Source organism: Pongo abelii, chromosome 6 (assembly GCF_028885655.2).
Source record: "Pongo abelii isolate AG06213 chromosome 6, NHGRI_mPonAbe1-v2.0_pri, whole genome shotgun sequence".
Lineage (NCBI taxonomy): Eukaryota > Metazoa > Chordata > Mammalia > Primates > Hominidae > Pongo > Pongo abelii.
In genome coordinates, this window is record NC_071991.2 from 85,817,190 (window position 1) to 85,841,588 (window position 24,399).

The following is a 24,399-nucleotide window of genomic DNA, read 5'->3' on the forward strand; positions in this document are numbered from 1 at the left end:
TCCCCCAAACCCAGCCTTTCTAGCTCTTTATTCCTTCCTCCTCACTGTCTTGTTTTCTCACATTCCTGAATCAATTCCTTTTCTCACAATAGAGTGAGATGGTTACATCTATTCTTTTATAAAGTTTGTGCTAGTGTGTTTCAATGCCTTATTCTAACCTTTCAAAATATCCCCTTATAGAAGGTAGTTTTGGATTATCAGGATGAATTGTTTGTTTTGTTTGTTTGTACCTGAGACAGAGTCTCCCTCTGTCGCCTAGGCTGGAGTACAGTGGCACAATCTTAGCTCACCACAGCCTCGACCTCCCCAGGCTCAGGTGATCCTCCCATCTCAGCCTCCAAGTAGCTGGGACTACAGGCACACACCACCAAGTCCGGCTAATTTTTTGACTTTTAGTAGAGATGGGGTTTCACCATGTTGCCCAGGCTAGTCTTGAACTCCTGATCTCAAGTGATCTGCCCCCCTTGGCCTTCCAAAGTGCTGGGATTGTAGGCCTGAGCCACTGCACCCAGTGAGGACTAATTGTTTTTAATGTTTTACAGTTTTATTTTTAAAAGAACCCTGGCCAGGTGCAGTGGCTCATGCCTGTAATCCCAGCATTTTGGGAGGCTGAGGCATGCGGATCACTTGAGGTGAGGAGTTCAAGACCAGCCTGGCCAACATGATGAAACCCATTTCTACTAAAAACACAAAAATTAGCCAGGCATGCTTGCACGCGCCTGTAGTTCCAGCTACTCTGGAGCCTGAGGCAGGAGAATCACTTGAACCCAGGAGGCAGAAGTTGCAGTGAGCCAAGATCAGGCCATTGCATTCCAGCCTCGGCAACAGAGCAAGACTCTGTCTTAAAAAAATAAAAAAATAAAGAACACTGATCAAAAAACATTTAAAATTGTACCTTTTTACATTATGCATTTAAAAGTCTTTATATGATTATTATGTGGCCAATTGTAGAGTGAATGCTGTTCTGCAGTTACACTGTCCCCCTACAATACCATCTTGATTCAAAATGAAATGTTCTGGTACAAAAGTTAGAAAACAAGGACACATAAGAAGATAAAAAATTAAAAGAGAAAGAAAGAGGAGAAAGGAAACTAAGATGAAACAAATCAAACAAAACTATAGTAGATTTGTGAATTTCCATTGCATGCGGTACCTCTGCAAGCTCTAGACTCATTATCTTTTCCAGAGCCAAATGTTTAATTTTGTGAAATTCCTAGCATTGGCACAAGTTAAAATAAATAACTCATCTTTATTCTGCTTAAACATAAAAATTGTTAAAAAGGGCCATGTGCAGTGGCTCATGCCTGTAATTCCAGCACTTTGGGACGCTGAGGTGGGTGGATTGCTTGAGCCCGGAGGTTCGAGACCAGCCTGGGCAATATAGTGAAATCCCACCGCTACAAAAATCACAAAAGTTAGCCAGGCACGGTAGTGAGCATCTGTAGGCTTGGATACTTGAGAGGCTTAGGCCAGAGGATTAATTGAGCCCAGGAGGTGGAGGCTACAGTGAGCCATGATCATGCCACCGCACCCCAGCCTGGCTGATAGAGCGAGACCCTGTCTCAAAGAAATGAAAATTTAAAAAAATTTTTAAAAGGAAACAGAAAGAGTAAAAAGAAGTGGAGAGAAGTTAAATGCCATTACCAGTATTAAAATAGCTTATATATCCTCCATAATTAAAACATTACGGTATTAGGAAACTATTATCCAGATAGACCAACAGCAGTGAACAGATGCACAAAAATATACTCAAATGTGAATGGAAATTTATGAAAAAAGTTTCATCTTATATCACTGGTGTAAAAAAGGCTTTCATAATAAATTGTGTTGGTGTAGTTTTCATTATATAATGACATTCTTTGTCTCTTTTTATAGTTTTGGACTTAAAGTCTATTTTGTTTGATGTAAGTATAGCTACCCCTGCTCTCTTTTGGTTTCAATTTGTGTTGAATGTCTTCTTCCATCTCTTCACTCTCAGTTTATGTGTGTCCTTAAAGATGATGAAGAGAGTCTCCTACAGGCAGCATATAGTTGGATCTTATTTTTTAATCTGTTCAGCCCCTTTTTTTCATTGGAGAATTTAACCTATTTACATTCAAAGTGATTATTGATAGGTAAGAACCTACTGCTACCATTTTATGGTTATAATATAGTAATAAAGGGGTTCTCATGAGGTCCGGAGATCGAGACCATCCTGGCTAACACAGTGAAACCCCATCTCTACTAAAAATACAAAAAATTAGCCAGGCGTGGTGGCGGGTGCCTGTAGTCCCAGCTACTCAGGAGGCTGAGGCAGGAGAATGGCAAGAACCCGGGAGGCGAAGCTTGCAGTGAGCCGAGATCATGCCACTGCACTCTAGTCTGGGCAACAGAGCAAAACTCCGTCTCAAAAAAAAAAAAAAAAAAAAAAAGAGGGGGGTTCATTCACCAAGAGGATATAACAATTATAAATATACATGCACTCAGTGAAATATATAAATATTAATAGATCTGAAGGAAGAGATAGGCAATAATGCAGTAATAGAAGGGGACTTCAATAACCCACTCTCAACAATGGACATAACATCCAGACAAAAAAATCAACAAGGAGACATAAGACTAGAACTACACTTTGGACAAATGGACATAATAGACATATCCACAGGGTTCTATCCAATGGCAGCAGAATACATATTCTTCTTCTTCTTCTTTTTTTTTTTTTTTTTTTTTTTTACAAGGTCTTGCTCTGTCGCTCAGGCTAGAGTACAGTGGTATGATCATGGCTCACTGCAGTCTCAACCTCCTGGGCTCCAAGGGTTCCTCCTGCCTTGACCTCCCAAAGTGTTGGGATTACAGATGTGAGCCACTGCACCTGGTTGACATTCTTCTTCAGCACACACGGAACACTATCTAAGATAGACCATATGTTAGGCCACAAAACAAGTTTTTACAAATGTGAGAAGATTTAAATCATATCAAGTATCTTTTCTGATCGTGATGGTATGAAACTAGAAATCAATAACAAGAAAAAATTTGGAAAATTCACCAAAACATGGAAATTAAACAACATTCTCTGAACAACCAAGGGGTCAAAAAAGAAAACAAATGGAAAGCAAAAAGTACATTGAGACAAATGAAAATAAAAACACAATATACCAAAATTTATGGGATGCAGCAAAAGGAATTCTTAGACGGAAGTTAATAACAATCATGCCTACATAAAAAAAGATCTCAAATTAATAACCTTATGTTACACATCAAAGAACTAGAAAAAGAACAAACTATGCCCAAAGGTAATAGAAGGAAAGAAATAATAAAGATCAGGGCAGAAATAAGATAGACACTAGAAAAACAATAGAAAGAATCAACAAAACTGAAAATTATACTATTATAGTAAGAAGAGTTAAAAAATTAAAATAAAAAATTAACAAAACTAATGGTTGGTGTTTTGAAAAGATAAACAAAATGGTCAACCCTTTAGATAGACTACAAAAAAACAGAGACTTAAATAAAATCAGAAATGAAAGAGAAGACATTACAACTGATACCACAGAAATATGAAAGATTATGAGATACTATGAAGAATTATACACCAACAAATGGGATAACCTAGAAGAAATGAATACATTCCTAGACAAATACAACACACCCAGATTGAATTATTAAGAAATAGAAAATCTGAACAGACAAATAATGAGTAACAAGATTGAATCACTAATAAATGGTCTCCCATAAAAGAAAACCCCAAAATCTCATGGCTTCACTGCTGAATTCTACCATTTAAATAACTAATACCAATCCTTCTCAACTCTTCTGAAAAATTGAAAAGGGAATCCTTCTCAATGCATTTAATGAGGCCAGTACTATCCTGAAACCCAAGCCAGACAAAGACACTATGAGAAAAGAAAATTGCAGGCTAATATCCCTGATGAATATAGGTGCAAAATTCTTCACAAAATACCAGTAAACTGAATTCAGCATCACATTAAAAGGATCATTTATGTCAGTGGGGAAAATCTCGAATAATGGAATTACCAGGTCAAAGAGTACTCCCCGCCAACCCCAAATTTTAATAGATACTGAGAGATTGTCTTCTAAAAAGTTTGTATAAATGCCGAATCCCAACAACAACAAATAAATGTGCACATTTCCCTTGCAACATTGGGTGTTAACCATCATTTCTTGCTGTTGTTTGCCTAGGGCAGCCTTGGTTTTCACCTGCTCTCCTAGCATAATTCTTAATAGTGGCCCTTTCACTCTTAAAATGGGCCCAGTTTGGAAGATACATGGTCACTCTACTAAACTTTAAAACTGATACATATTGTCTCTTCCCTAGAGATTCTCCAGGAGGCTCTGTAGGCTTCTGGAAGGACTTGCGTTCTCCTCCCTCTTCCTCCTATTAACCTGCACTGACTCCTTCAGAAGCCATAGAATTATGGAATGTGCCTCTAGCTGGGGACCTCCTTTCTGTGCAGGTGGATGTAGGAGGTGGCAGTGAAAATATGCCTGTATGTTTAACCTTGCTGAAAGGCAAATGTGCACACACACACATACACACACAAAGCCAAATTTGTAACTATGTTGTAATCCAAAGGATAGTCCGTAGCTGTCCATCATTTGACATGCCATAGATGTTGATAAGAGGATTCCAGCACTGGAAGAGGTGTTGGGTAGGATGAACTTTAAGTGCCTTCAGTGTTGAGATTCTGTGATTACAGTAGTAACAATTGACACTTATTAAGGACTTACTGAGTGTCTGGGTAGTTCTAGAAATTTTAGCTGTAAAATCTCATTTTGTCCTCAAAGTCACCAAAACAATAATTTAGTCACTGTTTTTAGGTAATATTAACAAATTAGGAACTAAGGCACAAACAGATTAAGTTAGTTGTCTAACGTGGCATACTTAGTAAATGGAAAGCCCAGATTTCAACAAAGGCAGCCTGAACTGTTATATCTCCACTTTCTGCTGCCTTCCTTTTTCATGGCAGGGGTTGGGCAGGCGGGGGGGGGGGGGGGTGGTGGCGGGGGAGGGTTGATGGGGGTCTCTTTGTCACCCAGGCTGAAATGCAGTAGCATAATCATAACTCACTACAACCTCCAACTCTTGAGCTCAAGCAATCCTCCCACCTCAGCCTCCTGAGGAGCTGGGACTACAGGCACATGCAACCATGCCCAGTTAATTTTTTTTATTGTTTGTAGTGATGGGGTCTTGCTACGTTGCCCAGGCTGGTCTTGAAGTGAGTTTAAGTGATCTCACCTTGGCCTACCAAGTAGTTAGGACTGCAGGTGTGAGGCACCACACTGGCTAACTTTTAAATTTTTTTGTAGACATGGAATCTCGCTATATTGTCCGGGCTAGTCTCGAACTCCCGGCCTCAAGTGATCCTCCCTCTTCCGCCTCCCAGAGTACTGGGATTACAGAGATCAGCCACTGTGCCTGGCCTTCTGCTGCCTTCTATTACATGTTTTGGGCATTGAAAATCTGCCTACATTTTACAGATTTGATTTCCGTTTTCTTTCTTAATAATTCTAATTATATTCCTAAAAAGTGGCTTAATAGAACAGAGAAAATGGCATGCAGAAAATTCACGCAATATAATTTGAAACCTTACCATTGAAGAAACTTCCTTCTGCTCTTTCTGGAAGATCTCTTTTCAATTATCTATTCATCATATACTATGAGAAAAGAAAATAAATTTATCTTTTCAAATTCTTTCTAGGAAAAGTCAATAAAAACATGTAATTTTTAAAATGTTAAACATGAAACATTTATGAATAATAAAAAGATTTCTGAGATTTTAATATTGTTGCTATTTTAATATTTAGGGCTCAAGTGACTTAAGGTACTATCAACTTGTAATTGACAAAAAGGAAAAGATCAGATATTTGATGGTGACCACAAGACTAGTTGTCTCCAGTGACAGAAAAGCTGTGGATGCTTAATGAATGCTTAATGAATCCCTAATCCCAGCAAACCATCTTCTGAATTCATTTTCTAGGAAAGAAGTGTGGACCAAGAAGGGCACTATTACCACCAATCCTGAAGAATAACTGTCTTCACAGGTGAGGAGTATCGCAGTGTACGTAACATTTTATAGGCTCCATATTTTCCTATTCCACAGTCAGAAGCCTGTTTATTCTATGTCTTGCATAAATACTCTGAAAACTACCATATGCAAACCTCTTACCAATCATCTCCCAATGTGTAAGTCCAGAGGACACTCATGAATCTCTCTCCCTCCATCTTCAGACCCCTTTCTCTTGATGTCTATGACACCGCAGTCTCCCACTTTTTCATCTTCTTCTCAATTTCTTTTGCAGAACCCTGTTTCACTTACTCAAGCCTTTAATGTAGGCATTCCCAATGGGCTCTCTCATGGGTGAAAAATCATCCTGCCTTGTGAATTTGATTACACTTTATTCCCTACAATGAATCTGACAATTCTCAATCTGTGTAAAGATAACTGTGTCTACCGAAACTAAATAAATACCTAACCTTGTGCTCTTTTCAGTGTTTTTCCTAGGTCAATGTGTTGTCGAATTTAAAATGGATGGGGAAAAATTGAAATGCAGCATTATTCTCTGCAACTCCCTGGTTTGATTTCAACCTTCGGAAGAAGCAGCATTTGTCCTACACTTTGGCTCCTGTCCTAAAATAGCTTTTTGAAACATTTCATGATCCAATTATCACCCAAACAATTTCTACATAACAAAGTCTAGGAGTTGACAAAAGAGTGTGTATGTGTTTACCATTTCATCCTTACCCTAAAAGGTTCACCCTGCTTCTCATCCAGATTTTGCAACCTCAAAGTATGGGTCCCAGGCTTTTCTACATTCCCTATCATTATGCCCCTGCAGCCCAAAGCACTAAAATAATCTGAAGCCCCCCCCCAACCCTGCAAAGTTATTTTTTAATAGTAATTATAAAGGACTATGCAGTACTCTTTCCTCAGTCATATTATTATGATGTAAAATTTTTTTTTAGTCCAATTAAGTGAACAGGGGGATCATGATTTTGACTCCAGTTGGGTTTTCAGGATCCAGACCTGGGTAGAGGATTGGGAGTGCCTGCCCAGGAACTGTGGATGATCAGCCAAAGGAAGCCAAGATTTGAGTCCTGGATAAGGGAAAGCTTTGTAAGTAAGGGAAAGTTTAGAATAGAGTTGAGGAGAGCGGATAGTAGGTTAGCCAAGGAACCAGGTAGATGAAGTGAATTAATCTGGGAAAGCCTGCAAGAATTCCTGAAGACAACGGTCATCTTTTGTTGGGTTGCTTTTGTGGAGGGGGAGTTGGGGTAGCAGGGGAAGCTATGAATATCTCCAACTGGGTTGGAAAATTTTAGCCCTTCTCTATCAATATTGTGATTTTACCAATCCTGTTCTAGCTATTGAGGTTACCAAAATGTATCATGGAAACGGGAAAAATGAAATCTGTTGTTATGAGTCCTACCATACTTTGATTTTTGTTGTTTTCAGAGACAGGGTCTTCCTCTGTAGCCCAGGCTGAAATGCAATGGCGCAGTATGTATGCAATGCAAGGTGTTCACCATAACCTCGAATTTCTAGCCTCAAGCAAATCCTCCCACCTTGGCCTTTCAAAGCATTGAGATTACAGGTGTGAGCCACTGCACCTGGCCTCTACTCATGCTTTAATTTTGATGTTTGGAACAAGGGAACAAGCTGTTACTGAAGGAGTCTGGGATGTTCCATCAAATAAACAAAAACACTTGCCAGTAGCACTGCGGTCGTGAATAGGAACTGTTTCTCGTCTTCCATAAAAATAGACACGATTTCTGTTCAAAATGATGGTGAATTTAGAATTAGGCTTATTTTCAGAACAGTACAAGTTATAGTTGGAACTATTTTTTTTCATTAGATAGACTACTTTTTCTATTTTTTAATTATTTTTGAGACAGAGTCTTGCTCTGTCACCCAGGTTGGAGTGCAGTGGCACGATCACAGCTCACTGCAACCTCCACCTCCTGGGTTCAAGCAATTCTTGCGCCTCAGCCACCTAAGTAGCTGGGATTACAGGCACTCGCCATCACACCCAGCTAATTTTTGTATTTTTAGTAGAGACAGGGTTTCACCATGTTGGTCAGGCTAGTCTTGAACTCCTGGCCTCAAGTGATCCACCCACTTCAGCCTCCCAAAATGTTAGGATTATAGGCGTGAGCCACTGCACCCGGTCTTATGCAATATTTTATCATTGCTTTACCAAATTCTTCTTTTATCCCTCCACCAGGAGAATTAAAACATTTAATTAAGAAAAGCAATTAAAATAAATGGAATATAATTTAAAATATCAATAAGCTAGCAATAGAATTAACAATTGCTTGTTTACTTGTCTGTGTACTCTTAGTAAGTTACAAGCTCTATGAAGGCAAGGGTTTGATATTTCTTTTTTTTTTTTTTTCTTAGATGGAGTCTCGCTATGTCACCCAGGCTGGAGTGCAGTGGTATGATCTCAGCTCACTGCAACCTCTGCCTCCCGAATTCAAGCGATTCTCCTGCCTTGGCCTCCTGAGTAGCTGGAACCACAGGTGCATGCCACCATGCCCAGCTAAGTTTGGTATTTTTAGTAGAGACGGGGTTTCACCATGTTGGCCAGGCTGGTCTCAAACTCCTGACCTCAGGTGATCCACCCACCTCGGTCTCTCAAAGTGCTGGGATTACAGGCGTGAGCCAGCACACCTGGCCTGATCTTTCTTGCTTATTGTTATATCCCTATGACAATGACATTGCTTAGTGGATAATAAATAATAAATATTTGCTAAAAGAATAGGTGACAATCAAGGAGGCATCAAGTACATGGACAGTGAAACACTTGTATTCTCTAACATTTGGAACTTTTTAAAGTGCTTTAATTTTTATAAGCATAACTACTGAATAATAATATTAGATCAAATGTACCAATAAGTATTTTGATACTTCATTGGTCATTCTAGGGTATTTTTTAAAAGAAAAAGTCATGTTTCGAAAACTTAACCAGGATCTTTGGTTTTTGAAGTGCAGTAAGTCCTTAAGAAGGTAAATTCCTCTACAGAATACAGCACTCGTTGAATTAACAAGGTCTAGAAGATCTCTTGAAGAAATTCAGAAAGAAGAGATGGTGGATATACAGCAGAGTTAAACCAGAACTGAGTACAGTTGTTGGATGATATTTTCAGAGAGGCTTCAGGGTTTTTCATTTAAAATGCAGATAAAAGAAGCTTCAGTGATGGATATTTGCTCAGGCCCCTACTCTTATGGGCAGAATTTGCCACTTTAATCATAAATACTATATAAAAAAGTGATGACACAAGGAGCCAGGATCCTAAGAAAAAAATATATATTTAAAAAATTACAAAACAGCCCCTTGCCACATATGTAATGTGCCCTATTGGTTCTTCTATCTGATTTGTATGTGTATATGTGTATGTTTGTTTCAGAAGGGAAAAATAAGGAATACCTTCCATCCTATCCTAACTTGTCTTTGTATGTTAATAAGGAAAAGACCATCTCTAAGCCAGAAAAATACAAAGTTCTTGACCAAGTTGAGGTCCTAAACAAGCAAATGGAACACTGACCAACCCTTATCTTTTTTTTTTTTTTTTCTGCAAGCACTATGGTGACTTACCTTATCTTTTTATAAGCACATTTTACTTACAGGGTGACCTATAAATGTGCATTTATCTTATTTTTGGGTCATGTCTATCTTATCTACAGTTCCTTCTTATAAAAAATGTATAATCTGAAGAAAGAAAATAATATCATACTGGGATGAAGGAGAAAAAACTAATTTGCTGATATGTAATGGACTATGCAAATACTCTCCAAACCTTCTGTGAACTGCATTTGAAAAATTTACTTGAGAAGGTACTCCACCAAAAGGAAAAAATCAACCCTAAAAAGAGGTAAGGAACCCCAAAATTCTCCTAATTCAGTAGAGCAGTAAAAAGAAACTAATTTTTGCATGTTAAAGCAGGAAGCCGGAAGACTTTAAGAAGAATATTTATAAGAAGAAAATGAATGTATTTTAGCAAATACAAAGATGAATGATCACAGTGATGAGAATAAAGATACATGTGTTTTTGTTAATGAGAAATAATGAAGATAATTTAAAACTCTAGAAAGTGCAAAAGCTGTATAGGAAAGTTACAATTAAATAACATGAAGTAAGCTGAAATGTAGCATGATTTTGTGAAATAAAGAGTAAGAAAAGAGAATCTATTTGATCTTGGCACTTGATAATTCTTTTTCAAGCAATATAGGTTAGTGGCATAGAATTATATTTCCTACTCCACTTTGGTTCTTTATTAAACAACAGTTATACAATCATGTATAAATATGTGTTATCCTTTTCAGTAGTTAACAAATTTTAGAGTCAAATTACAGAGTAAGCATTTCAAGATATAATTATGGCCACAGAACAAAATGTAAATATTACACATTTGACAAGGTCAAATTAATGAGAAAGCTTATAGAATTTAGGAGATAGAGGGAAGAGAGGATAAATGGAAGGAAGTATAGGGATCCAAATTTTCTTATGTGTAACAGGAGAAGGATTGAGATATAGAAACAAGGAATTAAATTGATTACTCAAAGTCAACAGGAGAAATATTAGTAATCTTAAGATCTAATAACTAAAAATAATGAAAAAATAGTAACAACCCAAAAATAACACAATGATAATACCTACTAATAGCAAAAAAAAATTGTGTATAGTGCAAGATAAATTTTTCTGCTTTAATGATTGGGGGTCAATAGATAACATCTAAAATTAATAAATCATGAAAAGAAAACATAACCATCAAAATCAAATATATGGCGGTAACTACAGAAGAACAACAAATAGAACCATACTAAAAGGATTACTTCTGGGAAGACAGTGTTAGAGTTGGGATGGGGGATGAGAAAGTTAAACTTTTTTTTTTCATTTTACAATTTCCGTACTTTTTGGACTTTTCTTCCTTACCATGTGGATATATTATTTTTATTACATAAAAAAGGCAAAACATTTCCTGATGACTAACTTAGTATTCTCTTCAATGATATTACCCCAAAGTGCATTCTTAATAAGGATAAAATGAGCATACTCCTGCAGGTAAAAGTGATAGGCGCAGCAGTACCAAACGAATCCTGTAATTAATATTGCAATGAGTAGAAGCATCATGATTCCAAACATGTCAACTGAAATGTATAAAAAGAAATATATTTTAAGTTAACAGAACATCAGTAATTTCTGCTATTTTCATCTTTTCTAATATCATGCAATGTGATTCTTTAACAAATGATTATTGAAAGTAATGATACAATAACATACATTACATATTCCAATAAAGCTACCATTAACACAACAATCACTAACATTTAAAAATAATCTTGGTTGCTAGAGGAGGTAACATTTGATTTACTCATTTTTAAATTGGTGAACTATTAGGCTACTGGCTTAATTTTTCTTTATTTTACCTCTAAACTCATTTCTGGTACTATCTTAATAGGTAAAACAACAAATCCCTCAGGCTGTTATATCTCTAAAGATACATCTAGATAGCAGGAAATGGTTTGTTGTTTGAATTTCAGCAGTCCATTACCAAAGAGACAACCAATGCTTGCTGCAAAACCAGATTTCTACCCCTTGTAAACTTTTTTTTCTTATCTCAGTAAGCACAATGTAGTTTATTAGCTTGGTGTGTTGTAAAATGAAACTAGAAGGGCAAACATGAAATAGGAGACTAGAGTTTCTGTTCATACCAGTTACACGAAGTGTAACTTCTTTATAAGGCAAAAACATGCACGATTTAAATATATCTGATAGTACCTGAAAGAAACAGAGATTTGAGGGCAAAATTTATATCTTTTTACTCAGTGAAGGAAAAAAGAAGACAACTGGTTGTTCTAGATTGGGTTTTTTCACATAGCTAGGATTTACCTAGAAAGCTTTTTGTTTCAATTCTTTAAGAAAACTTAAATGGCACTGGTACGTTTTCCTGCCTTGGTTAAGTATTGTATAACATACCAAAAGTCCAACATTTCAGTATAACTTAAAGATTCTTTGATGATTAATATTTGTTCAGTCCTAGTGAATCATTATTCTGAATAGCAATTCTCAGTGTAGAATACATTAGCTGAAAAAATATAAGTTATAGCAATGTTTCTAGATATAATATATCCTCAGACCAGGACTAGCTTATAAAAAAAATCCTGGAATTCCTAAAATGACATGAGAATACAGTCTTTAAGTGGGTTACAGATATCATACACCAGAGATTTTAGAAATGGAAATTTAAAGTATTTAGCTATGGTATGCCAAAGCATCCACCAATCAAAATGAATGTTGACTTAATTTGAATGAATAATTGCTGCAAACAACCAATAAGCCTATATCAGGAGGAAAGACCAATGAACATCCCTGGACTTGCTATATTTTTATTTTTATTTTACTTAAAGTTCTGGGATACATATGCAGAACATGCAGGTTTGTTACATAGGTATACATGTGCCATGGTGGTTTGGACTTGCTATATTTTAATATGTAAGGCAAATGTAATAATTTATAATCCTTCAAATGTAGCAAATCGCTAGCATTTGCAAGTCAATTAAAATAAAGAACATAAAAATCTAAATAAGGACAACTCACCTTTACAGTTTAACCAATATATAGAACTGAATCGACATTCGAAATATGGAAAACAGTATTTTTTGCATGCTTTTTCTTCACTACACCAAACACACTATATTTGGAAAGAGAAAAATAAAAGTGGTGTCCAAGTATAATAACCACAATCCCAGGAAGCTTTTAGTACTAATTCAATAAGTATTCAATAAATAGCCATTATTATTATTATTATTTGTAGTAGATGCCTTTGGTAACTTATTGAGATCTCCTTTGTCAGACCCATGCATCCAAACCTTAGCTGCAAAAAGTTTTGGCTCCCAGTGGCTCACAGCTTCCCCTCTTCTTGGACTACGATGGGGACCACCTAGCCCACGAGGTTACTATTTCCCCAGGCCAGTGACTGACTGACATGGGGTTCCAAACAGTGGGCATCCTTGCCTCAAGGCAGTGACAACTCTACCTTGTGATTTTTTTTGCCCAAGGGCTGCCCATGATTCAGGCCAACAGTGAGCTTTAGCTAAGACCTCATCTTTTCTTGGCTCTTGCTGCTTGTCTTCCCTGAGTCTCTCACTCCATAGGATTTTTGCTGAAGAACAAAATCAAAAATCACATGCACCTGAACCCCTTTCTCAGACTCTGCGTTTAGGAAACAAAACCAAAGATATTATTTCACAAAGTAGTAATAAGAACTGAGGTAAATGGTTTTTAAAATCTCTCTGTCACTGTTTCCATTCTTCTTGCCTGCATCCCCGACTCTTTCCTTTGGGATTGCTCCTCTGTTACACGTGGCCCTGGTGGTACTGTCAACAAGCCTTACCTCACCCCTCTCCCCACACTGCTCACTGGTGCACAGATAATCATGCAGAAATAGGAAAATGGAATTCTAAGTCCCTTAAGCAAGGCATAAAGGTGAAAAACATTATGGGAGGTAAAACCAGAAGAACCTGGAAAAGTAAAAAAAAAAAAAAAAAAAAAAAAAAAAAAGGAAGACAAAGCAGTAAAAATGGCTGTCACTTACATAGGGCCTACCATGTGACAGGTACTATATTCTAAGTATTCTAAGTCCTTTATATATATATCCACTCACTTCATATTCATGACAACCCGGTGATCTAGGTACTATTATGTCCACTTTACAGATGAGAACAAGAAGGCGCAGAGAAGTTAAATGACTTACATAAGATCGCATACCTAGTAAATATGGGAGCCTGGGTTCTAATCTAAGTAGCATGGTTCTGTGCTGGTAACCAATCCTGTAAGATTGAACCCAGACCCCACCCGATCACTTCTTGCTGTACATCCTGGGACGAGCAGAGGTAATGATTCACTCCAATGTAAAGAACCACCCCTCAGTCACTGCCTGAGTACCAAGGGTATATCACAGGCCAGCTTTTGTTTCACACTGGACAAGACTAAAGGTCAAATCAAGCCATTCAGTCAAATCTAAGACTGAAGCCACTTTCACTGAATGAGTCTTGTCCTCCTGGATGGTTGCCGAATGACTGGAACTGCAAAGATAAAGTCTAGATTAAAAGATTACAGCCCACTGAGACTTCTGGCCTTGGTTATTAGTACTCAGAGTCTCTAGGAATCAAGTCCAAGATCTAGCAGGGTTTTAAGGGAAATGAATTGCCAGAAAAAACCTGAACCTGCAGCTAAGAGCTATGCGCACTTAAGTGCTAAGCTGATTCCCAGGATCCAGTAACCAAGTCCACCTCAGGCGAGCTCCTAAAGAAGTGCAGTCCCCAGAAGAGACAATCTCCCTTATGCATCTCTCTGGTTGGGGCTCAGAGAATAATGGAAAAGAGACTCCTTTGGTAGCAGCTAGACTGGTGACCAACAACTCACTGCCCAGCCAGGGAAACTCAACAATGTATTACAGACTTGGAACATATTATAGGACTATTGGCCACTATCCTCCTTCTAAATAGGAGCGTTTACTGTTGTTATCCTGCTTTCTCTCTTCTATTGAATAGTTATTGAATAGTGGGTCTTTGAGTTGGTTTAACAGATTATATAGCTAACTTGAAGGAGTGTGTGGAGCTGTATTCAAACACAATCAAGAGTAATGCACATCTCTCAGAGATTTCAGACTTAGAGCTGGGGGCAGTAGCTGATAGTCTCCTTGGGTAAGTCCAATTGCAGTTGAGATTTAGTTGCATTATTTTGCCAGGAACATTTTTAGGAAAATATGGGGATGGATGGAGAAAATAGAATACACCTGTCCTGAAAGGTCAAGGGGGAAAAATAGTAGACTGAGGTCATTTATTTTTAAAATCTGTCTGCTACTTTGTGTCCCCATTCTTCTTTTTCTGGTAATCACACCCTCTTCTACTGAGGACCTCTTCCCCAAACCCTGTGTGGTCCTGTGGCTGCCAATCAGTTTTCCCTCACCCTATTCCTACTACTGGAGCGGTCTTTTGACCCAGGCAGTAGCCTAGTAACAAGTGCTGGACCAGACATAAAGCCCCAATAGGGCCAATCAGAATCTTCTTTGAGTTACAACTCTTTGAGTTACAGACATTGGGTTAGATCTGCTGGCAGTCAGCCCCTTGTCCAGCTGTATGCAGAATGTCCATTTACCACAAGAGAAAATAAAGTCAATTCCCAGAGGGAGGCAGAGCTGAGACATGAAAGAAAAGAGGAAAATGAGAAAGACATCCTTTGGTTTAGTTGTGCAAGAAGGCAAGGCTACACCTGGTCTTCCCAATATTGTGAGCCAATGAATTCCCCTTTTTATTAAATTAGGTTGAGTTTGGTTTCTGTCCCTTACCACAAAAATATGTGACTAATACCTTAACTATATCTAAAAAGTTATCAAAGACCAGAACTTCACATTGCCCCCAAGAACAGTATAATATATTCAACATTCCTAAATTGGTAATGTATAATTTAAGGTAAATTACATGACTTTTTTCTTGTAACTAAGGAAAATAACCCATGTAAATATGAAGCCATCAGCCTCTTTGGAGTGTGACAACTGAGAAGCCAGCTAAAAGGCTTTAGAGTGATGGCTATTGATTCTTCATGGGAAAATTGTAGTACTCATTTTAGGGTAGAACTGTTTTATTAAGCTTATATGGACATCACAATTGCTATTTTAATAAAAATATCATTAAAATTAAAACATGCAGAAAGTGGGAAGGTACATAGTAATTTTTACTGGTTTAAGATTGTATAAAGCAAATGGCTTAATTTTATGCCAGTGGTTGGGGGATGGGGTGTGTAGAAAATCCAGGATTTTTCCAGGTGAAAGAAAAGAATGGAGAACAGATTGGGGGAAAAAAGAAAAAAAAAAGCCAATGATTTCTAAAATTATGGGATATTGGTACCAGAAATAAACAAGTAAAGAACATGAGCTTCTTTGGGGAAAGCAAAATTATAAACTTAGTTAAAGAAATTTTGAGCATGATGTGATTTGAAAAAAAAAAAAAAAAAAAAACTATCCAGAAAGAAATGCCAATCAAGCAGCTGTGAGCATCACTATTGGGGGTCGTTAGATTTAAGGATGTGAATTTGGGATTTCTTTATATGCAGGTTATGGTAGAGACCAGGACTGTGAAAGACGTGGCACAAGAGTGAGGACACAGTGAAGAAATGTGCTCATTTAGGAAATGAAGGAATGCACTCCTTAGGAATTAGGAATGTGCTCATTCAGGAAAATGAAGAAGAGGAATTGGTAAAGGAAACAAAATGGTGAGGGAAGAAATAGAGCCTGTATAAAGCCAAGATCGCCAAGGAAGGAGCAAGTTTCCAAAAGGAATGAGTGATTAATTTGAAAGGTTGTTGCATTTGGTTATTGAGTCTTTTGTAACCTCTAAATCAGGTTGCTAAGGATTAAATCACACTGTGTGATACGGAAGCAACGGTAGAATAAGCACAGAATAAGTACTTCAGCTTCTAGAAAGAAACAGAAGATTTGGTTTTGTTTGTGTTTTCCATTTTGTCTGAACTCAGAAGGAAACCATTGCACAGAAATAGGCTGGATTTGTCATAGAGGGAACAAGGAAATGAGAAAGGCTTTGAGTTTGTGAATGTGCATGTGTTTCCAAGTATGACACATAGATAGAGGCGAGGACTAAGGGATTCACCTCAGAAATGAGAATAGACTTCTCAAGGGGAAAGTCAATGAAAGAGAAAAGATATTGAATTGGTTCAGGTGAAAAATGAGGAAACTTGAACCTGCTAGATGGTCTTAAAATTCTCAAGGAAAGTCCAACCCTGAAAGGAGGATCATGCCAATAGTGGTAAAGTGCTGGGAATAGTTGCCATGGGAAATAATCCACGATACTGGTTGTTCATATATTTTTTCCAGCTGAAGGACTCCCAACAGGTGATATCCACATGTTAACTGCCATATCCAGATTTGGATCCATCACCTTGTCCACTCTCCCAGACTCCATGCCCTACCACACACACACACACACACACACACACACACACACACAATTTTTCAGAAAAATAAATATCAAAGTGGGCATCTCTTTGTGGGTTGTAAGGTATGACATTTATAAATGCATTTTACAAGCATGTGAGTAATGGTCATTTCCTATGAACTGTGCAATAGATAAAGTAGGCTGTAGGAGAGTCAAAAATCCCACTGGGCTTGCTATAACTTGACTTCTTTTTGTCTCAACCAACCATACATATCAGGTCACAATTAGTGAGAAAGATGTGATTATGGAGAAAACCTAGAATCTACTCTGATTTTAAGTCAGTTGCAACGTCTTATGATGCTCATTAGCAAAAAGCAAAAAAATGTACTTATGACAAGTCTCACCATTGTGACACCATGATTGAGAACTTTCGTTCCAAGGATTCAACAGGGATGCATAATGACTCTGAATAGCAGTAAAAGCACAGATTACAAGATGCTTCTCCTTTTTTAGTTAGCCTGATTTTTGAAATTTTATTTCTAATATAAAATATCAACAAAATATAATATGTTTTTCATATGCTATGTTTATGAGTTGTGTGTGGGGGGGTTGTAAATGTGATTTTTATGAATGGGCTTCTGGTAAGAATGTTTTCTGACTCTAGGGAGGCTAGTCCTACACTATGAAATCACAAGGAAATGTTTCAGATAGAATCTAAGGAAGATTCCCTTACAGTTAAGAAGAATATCATTTATCATACAAATTGGAATATTTTGGGAAATGAAAAGGAGTTGGTATATATATTTTCTCCAAGTCCATGGAGAAGTGGACATAAAGTAGCACAATATACCAAGACATCTGTTTATCCTCCTTTTAGTCCAAAAAGAGCTCAAATATTATTGGTTGCTTCATGAGTTACCATCTTATAAACTCTGGCACTTTCTCTGGGAGTATGGGAGGTGGCAGAAACTACCACCGAAAGCTTTGCATCCTTCCAACTTCTGGGAGGGCAGGGCATCTTTCTCCAAAGGATAATACCCTAATTCTATGTTGACCATGTGGAATTATCTCTTAGTTCATTTCTATGAGGTACTGGAAATATTTTTAAAATTACACTCAAATACACATATTCCCAGTATTTCCATAATGAATGATATTTAGAAAATTTTAAAAAATTATCTACCGTGTTACATTATAGAGTATACTGAATTAATTTACCCTTCTTTGAATGGCTCAAGAGTTAATTCAATAGTTATTGACTGCTTGCCATGTGTGGGAAATGTGTGAGGTGTTAGAGATACAAAGATGAATAAAAAAACATGGACTCTGTCCTTAAGGAGCTGAGAACAAGGGGAAGGTGAACATAAAAACCATTTAAATGATACGAGTTACAATTCAAAAATGTACATTTTCAAGTCCAAAAGAGAGGTATAGGGGAAGTGCAGGAGGTATTGTTCCTCTAAAAGCAGGGATAAGAATGGGTAATGATGGGTAAAAATGACAGCAATGTTATCAGTCGGGAAATGAAGTTTATACCTAAGACCTCAATTTTTTCCATAAAATGGGAGATGAATACATCTGTTGATATTGATGGGATGGGGGAACTGCTGCTGTGGGAAATTTTAGGCAATATTGCTAACCAAAAGCAAATGATAGGTAGTATTTGGGCTCAGGTGAGACCAGAAATTGTGACTTTGTAGCTGTATTCATGCAGATGTTGATGAAATATGCTTAAGCAGCAATCAACTAGTAATGCACAGCAAACGAAAATATAAACCAAAGGACCAATCAGAGTTGCAGAATGTGGGTCTAGTGCCATTAAAAATAAGAGGGTGTATGCATTGCATGCCTGTATCAAAACATCTCATGTTCCCCATAAATATGTACACCTACTATGTACCCACAAAAAATAAAATTTCAAATTTAAAAAAAGAGATCAAAGCCATTAAAGTAGAAGTAGTTTTTACAGCTCCCAGGGAAATAATAGATCTAGGCAAGGATCATTGCTAATATCATCAAATGCTTGACAAAAAATCTTATCTACCTCCTAATGAAGGGCCTCTCAGCATGAAGCATTCCTACCAAAAAATTAAACAGAATCTGATAAAGCCTTTATATCTAATTATCAGTTTATAAGAACAAAAGAACAGGGAAAAGAGGAACATGATAAAAGTCCAAAATTAATCCAAATCATTTTGGGATTAAGTTCAAAATTAATCCAAATCCTTTTGGGATTAAGTCTAAAATTAATCCAAATCCTTTTAGGATGTGACCAGCAAAATCCAGACTATAAGAAACCAAATAGGACAACCTAGTTTCTCCAACAAGTAAGTTGCAAAAAAGAAAATAAAAAGGGAGAAGGAACATATAGATTAAAAGATACTTAAGGTATATATCAGCCAATTGCAATGTACGAATGTGATTCAAACAAACAAACAAAAATGACTCAACAAGACAAATTTATTATTTTCTGGGTGCCTGATGAGATTAAGATGATATTGTTAACTTTTAGGTATGATCATGGATGAACTTGTAATATTTAAGGTAAAATATCAATTAGAAATATATGCTTAAATATTTTTAAATAAAGTGATATGGTATCCATATCATCATTTGCTTCAACATAATACATTTAGAGGGGAAGAGCATACATTTAAAAAAATTGGCCAAGATGGCTCTTTGGGGTATAAAGTTTTATTATATTGCTTTCTTTATTGGTATATTTGAAAATTTCCATTATAAAACATTTAATGACAACAAAAACTGGAAGAATATTGCATTCAGGTGAACAGCCATGAGAATTCATAGGAGGGAAGGAAGTCTATAGATGAGGGCCAATAAACTGAAGGGAAAAGGAGAGTGTTAAAGGACTGGAGGATGTTCTTGTCTTGTTGAGGCTAAAGAGTAGGTACAGTATAAGGGAGTGAGAATGTAAAAGCCAATGTAGATTGTGCAGGGTTCAGAGATGCCACAGAAATGATGTCTTACTACACAGGGTTGAGGAAGGCAGGGTTGAGGAAGGCAGGTCATGTGTCTAGACCTCCACCAGTACTGTATAAAGAGTATGTCTGGGTCATCGCTGGCTGTGGAAAGCATGTCACGCAATGGTAGTACGAACTGGCTGGAGAATGCCATGAGCCAGAAGCCCAGGTCCTCATTAAAGTAGACGAGTGATAGATATTTGTCTTCTTAGAGGAAGATAAGACAGGACAAGGGTGTATATCTAGATCACTATGAGAGACACCAGCTACTAGAGTGTGCCCTTTTCTAAGTAGTGACTTCAAGCTTCTGTTTTTAGTATTGTCAGTTACCCAATACAAGTTCGACTACAGTGGTTTTTATGCGGCTTGCTGCAAACCTGTCTGTGACACAAAGTGGCCATTTCTGCTTTCTTCCAAATCTGAACTGAAGAGCAATGATTTCAGACATTTAATCATCAAAGAAGAGGACTCCAGCTACACTGTGGTTATGGAATGGTATGTCATTCTTTCTAGTCTTTAGGAAATAGAAGTGGGAAGGAAACTGTCACCACATCTCAAAAGATATATCTTTTCCTTTACTTACAAAAATTATTCCAAAATTTCAGTGTATTTTTTTTCAAGCAAATAATTCTTTTCTTTTTGAAGCATAATTTTCCAGAAGGAAGTACATGTTTGTACTTAATTATCTCCATTGTTTATTTCTAGATCCTCAAAGAATGGTTTGAAATGCATAAATAGATCTTAATAACTGTTATAAGTCATTCTTGTTATAAAAAATTGTGTAAAACAAAGTTATCATATCTTTTAAATGACAACTGTAAATTGTGACTTTATAACGTTCCCAGAACAATTTCCTCACAAGAAAGTTAACTTACTTTCTTATCTTCTGTGCACAATTGACAACTCTTCTTTACAGCACATTCTACAAGAAAAAAATATTAAGTCCAAAATTAATCCAAATCCTTTTTATTGCTCAATTTTAGGTAAAAGTGCATTTCCTTTAGTCATTCCTGTTTTAAGCCATATTCATCCATACCCCAGCATTTTACTTCATTATTTTCATGTGTCTAGATCCCCACCAGTACTGTATAAATCCCCTTAGTCTTAAGTCTTTTCTCCTATTTCTTGGAAAAACATGAAATGGCATCATCCAACTTTGATGAGCCAAGTTCTAAAAAACAACCCCCAAAACATAGTAAGGAAAAACAAATTGGCAACTCCATTGTATTTTAAAATATCATGTGTTGTTATTCAGGATGGTATTGCCAAGATATTCCTACTTAACTAATTAACCCTTCAAATAGTTAAAAAAAAAAAATTAATTCCCCATCTTTTTTTGCCACAAAACTTTAAAAACTTCTCCCAAATGAGGATTTTCATTCCTCTAGTTTTATGGAAAAACAAACAGTATGATTTATATTTGAAAGTTCTAGAATAAAAACTATGAATTTGGAAAAAAGCATTTCAATGCCTCATTTTATTACTGCAACATCTCCTTAAAGAAAGGGTCTGGAATTAATGTCCTAGTTGTTTTGTGATACAGCAACAATAAAGTTGCTCTCTCTATTATTTTGGGGACAGAGTTCACAGGTTCTGTGGGAAAGGTCAGACCTTTCTATTTAATTTCAAATTGTTTGATTGGATGCAGATCTGATTTGGCTGGGGAAAAAAATTTACAGTTCAGTTTTCAAATTAAGTCCTATTGAATGTTACTTCCTCCTAGCCGAAAGTATCCTTGAAATACCCATGGGAAAGTTGAGTGAAAGAAAAGGCAAGGTGAATGGTAAACATTCTGCTGCCTCAGCTATGTGAAGGACAGCTGGCCTCAGGCTCCTTTCGGAAGGCAGAAGCAGGGAAACAGAGGACACATGACTTGGCCACTGTTCTCAGAGCTCTACGTGCTTCCCACAGCTTTTTTGTAAACTAAAATTTTTATTTTGGAATAATTTCAGATATACAGAAAAATTGTGAAGATTCTACAGGGAGTTCCTGTATACCCCTCACCCAGTTTTCCAATTTTTTTTTTTTTTTTTTTTTTTTTTGAGACGGAGTCTCACTCTATTGCCCAGGCTGGAATGCAGTGGCACGATCTCGGCTCACTGCAAACTCCACCTCCCGGGTTCACGCCATTCTCCTGCCTCAGCCTCCCGAGTAGCTGGGACTACAGGCGCCCGCCACCACGCCCAGCTAATTTTTTGTGTTTTTAGTAGAGACGGGGTTTCACCGTGTTAGCCAGGATGGTCTCCATCTCCTGACCTCGTGATCCGCCCGCCTCAGCCTCCCAAAGTGCTGGGATTACAGGTGTGACCCACTGCACTGCACTGGCCCTCCTATTGTTAATACCTTACACTACCATGGTACATTAATCGAAACCAAGAAACTAACACTGGCACGTGTTAATCACTAAACTCCTGATTTTATCAGGATTTCACCAGTCTTTACACTAACGTCCTTCTCCTTTCCAGGATCCTATCCATACTACATTGCCTTTAGTCATCATGTCTCCTCTGGTCTGCAACAATGTCTCACTCTTGCCTTGTTTTTCATGACCTTGACAGTTTTGAGGACTACTATCCTCACTACTTTCAGATATTTTGCAGAATGCCCCTCAACTACGATTTGTCTGATGCTTTTCTCCTGATTAGATGGGAAAAGACTTTTAGCAAAAAGCGAAGAGATGAAGTTCCCTCCTCAACACATGATGTCAGTAAATGGCCTGCTCTGGTTCCATGGTTGAGATTTAGATTGAGCATTTGTATAACTAACCAGCCATCTCCTTAATACTCATTTTTGCCCTTATTGGAAAACTAATGAGGGTACAACTGACCTATGTGTTACATGAATCAGTAGGTTCTTCTCTTCTCTTCTATTCCTAAAGAACAAGGTTCTAGCTATTTCCATGGCATTACCAGGTACCAGATTCTTTCACCCTAAAGTCATGATGTTTGCATATATGTTTTCTATCTGGTTACTTCTTTGCTCTTGATTACATTTTTCATGACTTCTGTATCATTTCTCCTAGTTCTCTTAGAACATCACTGGTCTTTCTTTTTCAGTTTCTTCAACTGGTTCCACTCCTACCAATGTCTGAAATGTTGCTATTCCATAAAGTTCCATCCGTGATCCTCTTCTCCCATGGAGAATCACAATTTCAAATGCCTAGACATTCCTGGCATCAAAATATATTATGCAAAATATCAAAACAAAATTTTTTTAATGGCATTGCAATAAATTAATAATACAAAAATATAGTTTATCCACAAGGGAAAATTTTTCAAGAACAGCTAAGAGAAAAAAACAGTGGGGAGTATATGTAAAATAACAAGATTTTATATATTAAAATTCTTCTTATATTTTATTTACCTGTTACATCTATTTTAAAACTATGTTGTTAGGTGAATAAAGGTTTGTCATATGTCATCTTGGTGTACTGTACTACATGTCAATGTGGAATATCACTTTTTCTTTGACTTAATGATTTCTTTTACTTGAATTCTGTTTTATATAATATTGCTACACTTGCTTTCGTTTTCAGTAGCATTTGTAAGGTATATCCTATTCCATCAATTTATTCTTTATTCCTTTATTTCCTCTAGTGGCCTCAAAATACACATTCTATTTCTATTCTTGAGCTGTTATTTAAAAAATTTGGGGAGATATTTTATATGCATCTTTCTATCATCATTTAATCAGGATCTACATTCTCAACCTAGACAAAGATCCTAATATGTTTTTACTCTTCTCTTTCTTCCCATGCCACTTCCCAGTTAAATAATTTTAACTTTAACTATTTAATAGCAGTTAAACTTCCATATGATTTCTGTATCATATGGGTTTCAGAAATCAGATGGAATTTTAATTACTATTAAAGTTATTAATGATTATTAGACATATTTAAATTGCTGTTGAATTATAATAAATTATTTAGAATTAACTCTTCATTTTACTAGTTTCTTTGCTTACTACTCTTTCTTGAATCCCACATTTTCCCCTTGGATTCATTTTTCATTTTGCTGGATTATATTCTTGAGTATTTTTTTCAGATGTCTGTGAATGATAAACTCTTTGACTCTTCAAGTGTCCAAATGTTTTTATTTTGTATACCTTCTAGAGCACAGCTGGCTTAGTCTGTTAATATGTTCTAGTTTCAACACCATTTTCTTTTCTTCAAAACTTTAAATATATTTTTCTTCTTTTTTTTTTTTTTTTTGAGACAGAGTCTCATTCTGTCACCAGGCTGGAGTGCAGTGGTGCGATCTCGGCTCACTGCAACCTCCACTTCCTGGGTTCAAGTGATTCTCCTGCCTCAGCCTCCCAAGCAGCTGGGACTACAGGTGTGCACCACCACCGCCCGGCTAATTTTCATATTTTTAGTAGAGCTGGGATTTCGTCATGTTGGCCAGGATGGTCTCTATCTCCTGACCTCGTGATCCATCCACATTGGCCTCCCAAAGTGCTGGGAT

General features: G+C 36.9%; 1 protein-coding gene across 8 annotated transcripts in view; it reads right to left on the reverse strand.

The window, feature by feature from the left end:
- PTTG1IP2 (PTTG1IP family member 2) overlaps positions 1-24,399 on the reverse strand; it is an 88,477-nt gene that overhangs the window by 58,056 nt on the left and 6,022 nt on the right. For 3 of the 8 annotated variants that reach the window (XM_054559526.2, XM_054559525.1, XM_054559527.1), the window contains exons 2-6: positions 20,812-20,858; positions 12,601-12,694; positions 11,019-11,150; positions 7,710-7,771; positions 5,592-5,655 (exon numbers count right to left, since the gene is read on the reverse strand). In XM_054559526.2, the coding sequence (XP_054415501.1) occupies positions 5,638-5,655; positions 7,710-7,771; positions 11,019-11,150; positions 12,601-12,694; positions 20,812-20,858 (353 nt within the window). In that variant the 3' untranslated portion in view covers positions 5,592-5,637. Of the gene's footprint in view, positions 1-5,591; positions 5,656-6,914; positions 7,772-11,018; positions 11,151-12,600; positions 12,695-20,811; positions 20,859-24,399 lie in introns of those variants that run through there. The other 5 variants (XM_054559530.2, XM_054559529.1, XM_054559531.1 and 2 more) reach the window with 3 other exon arrangements.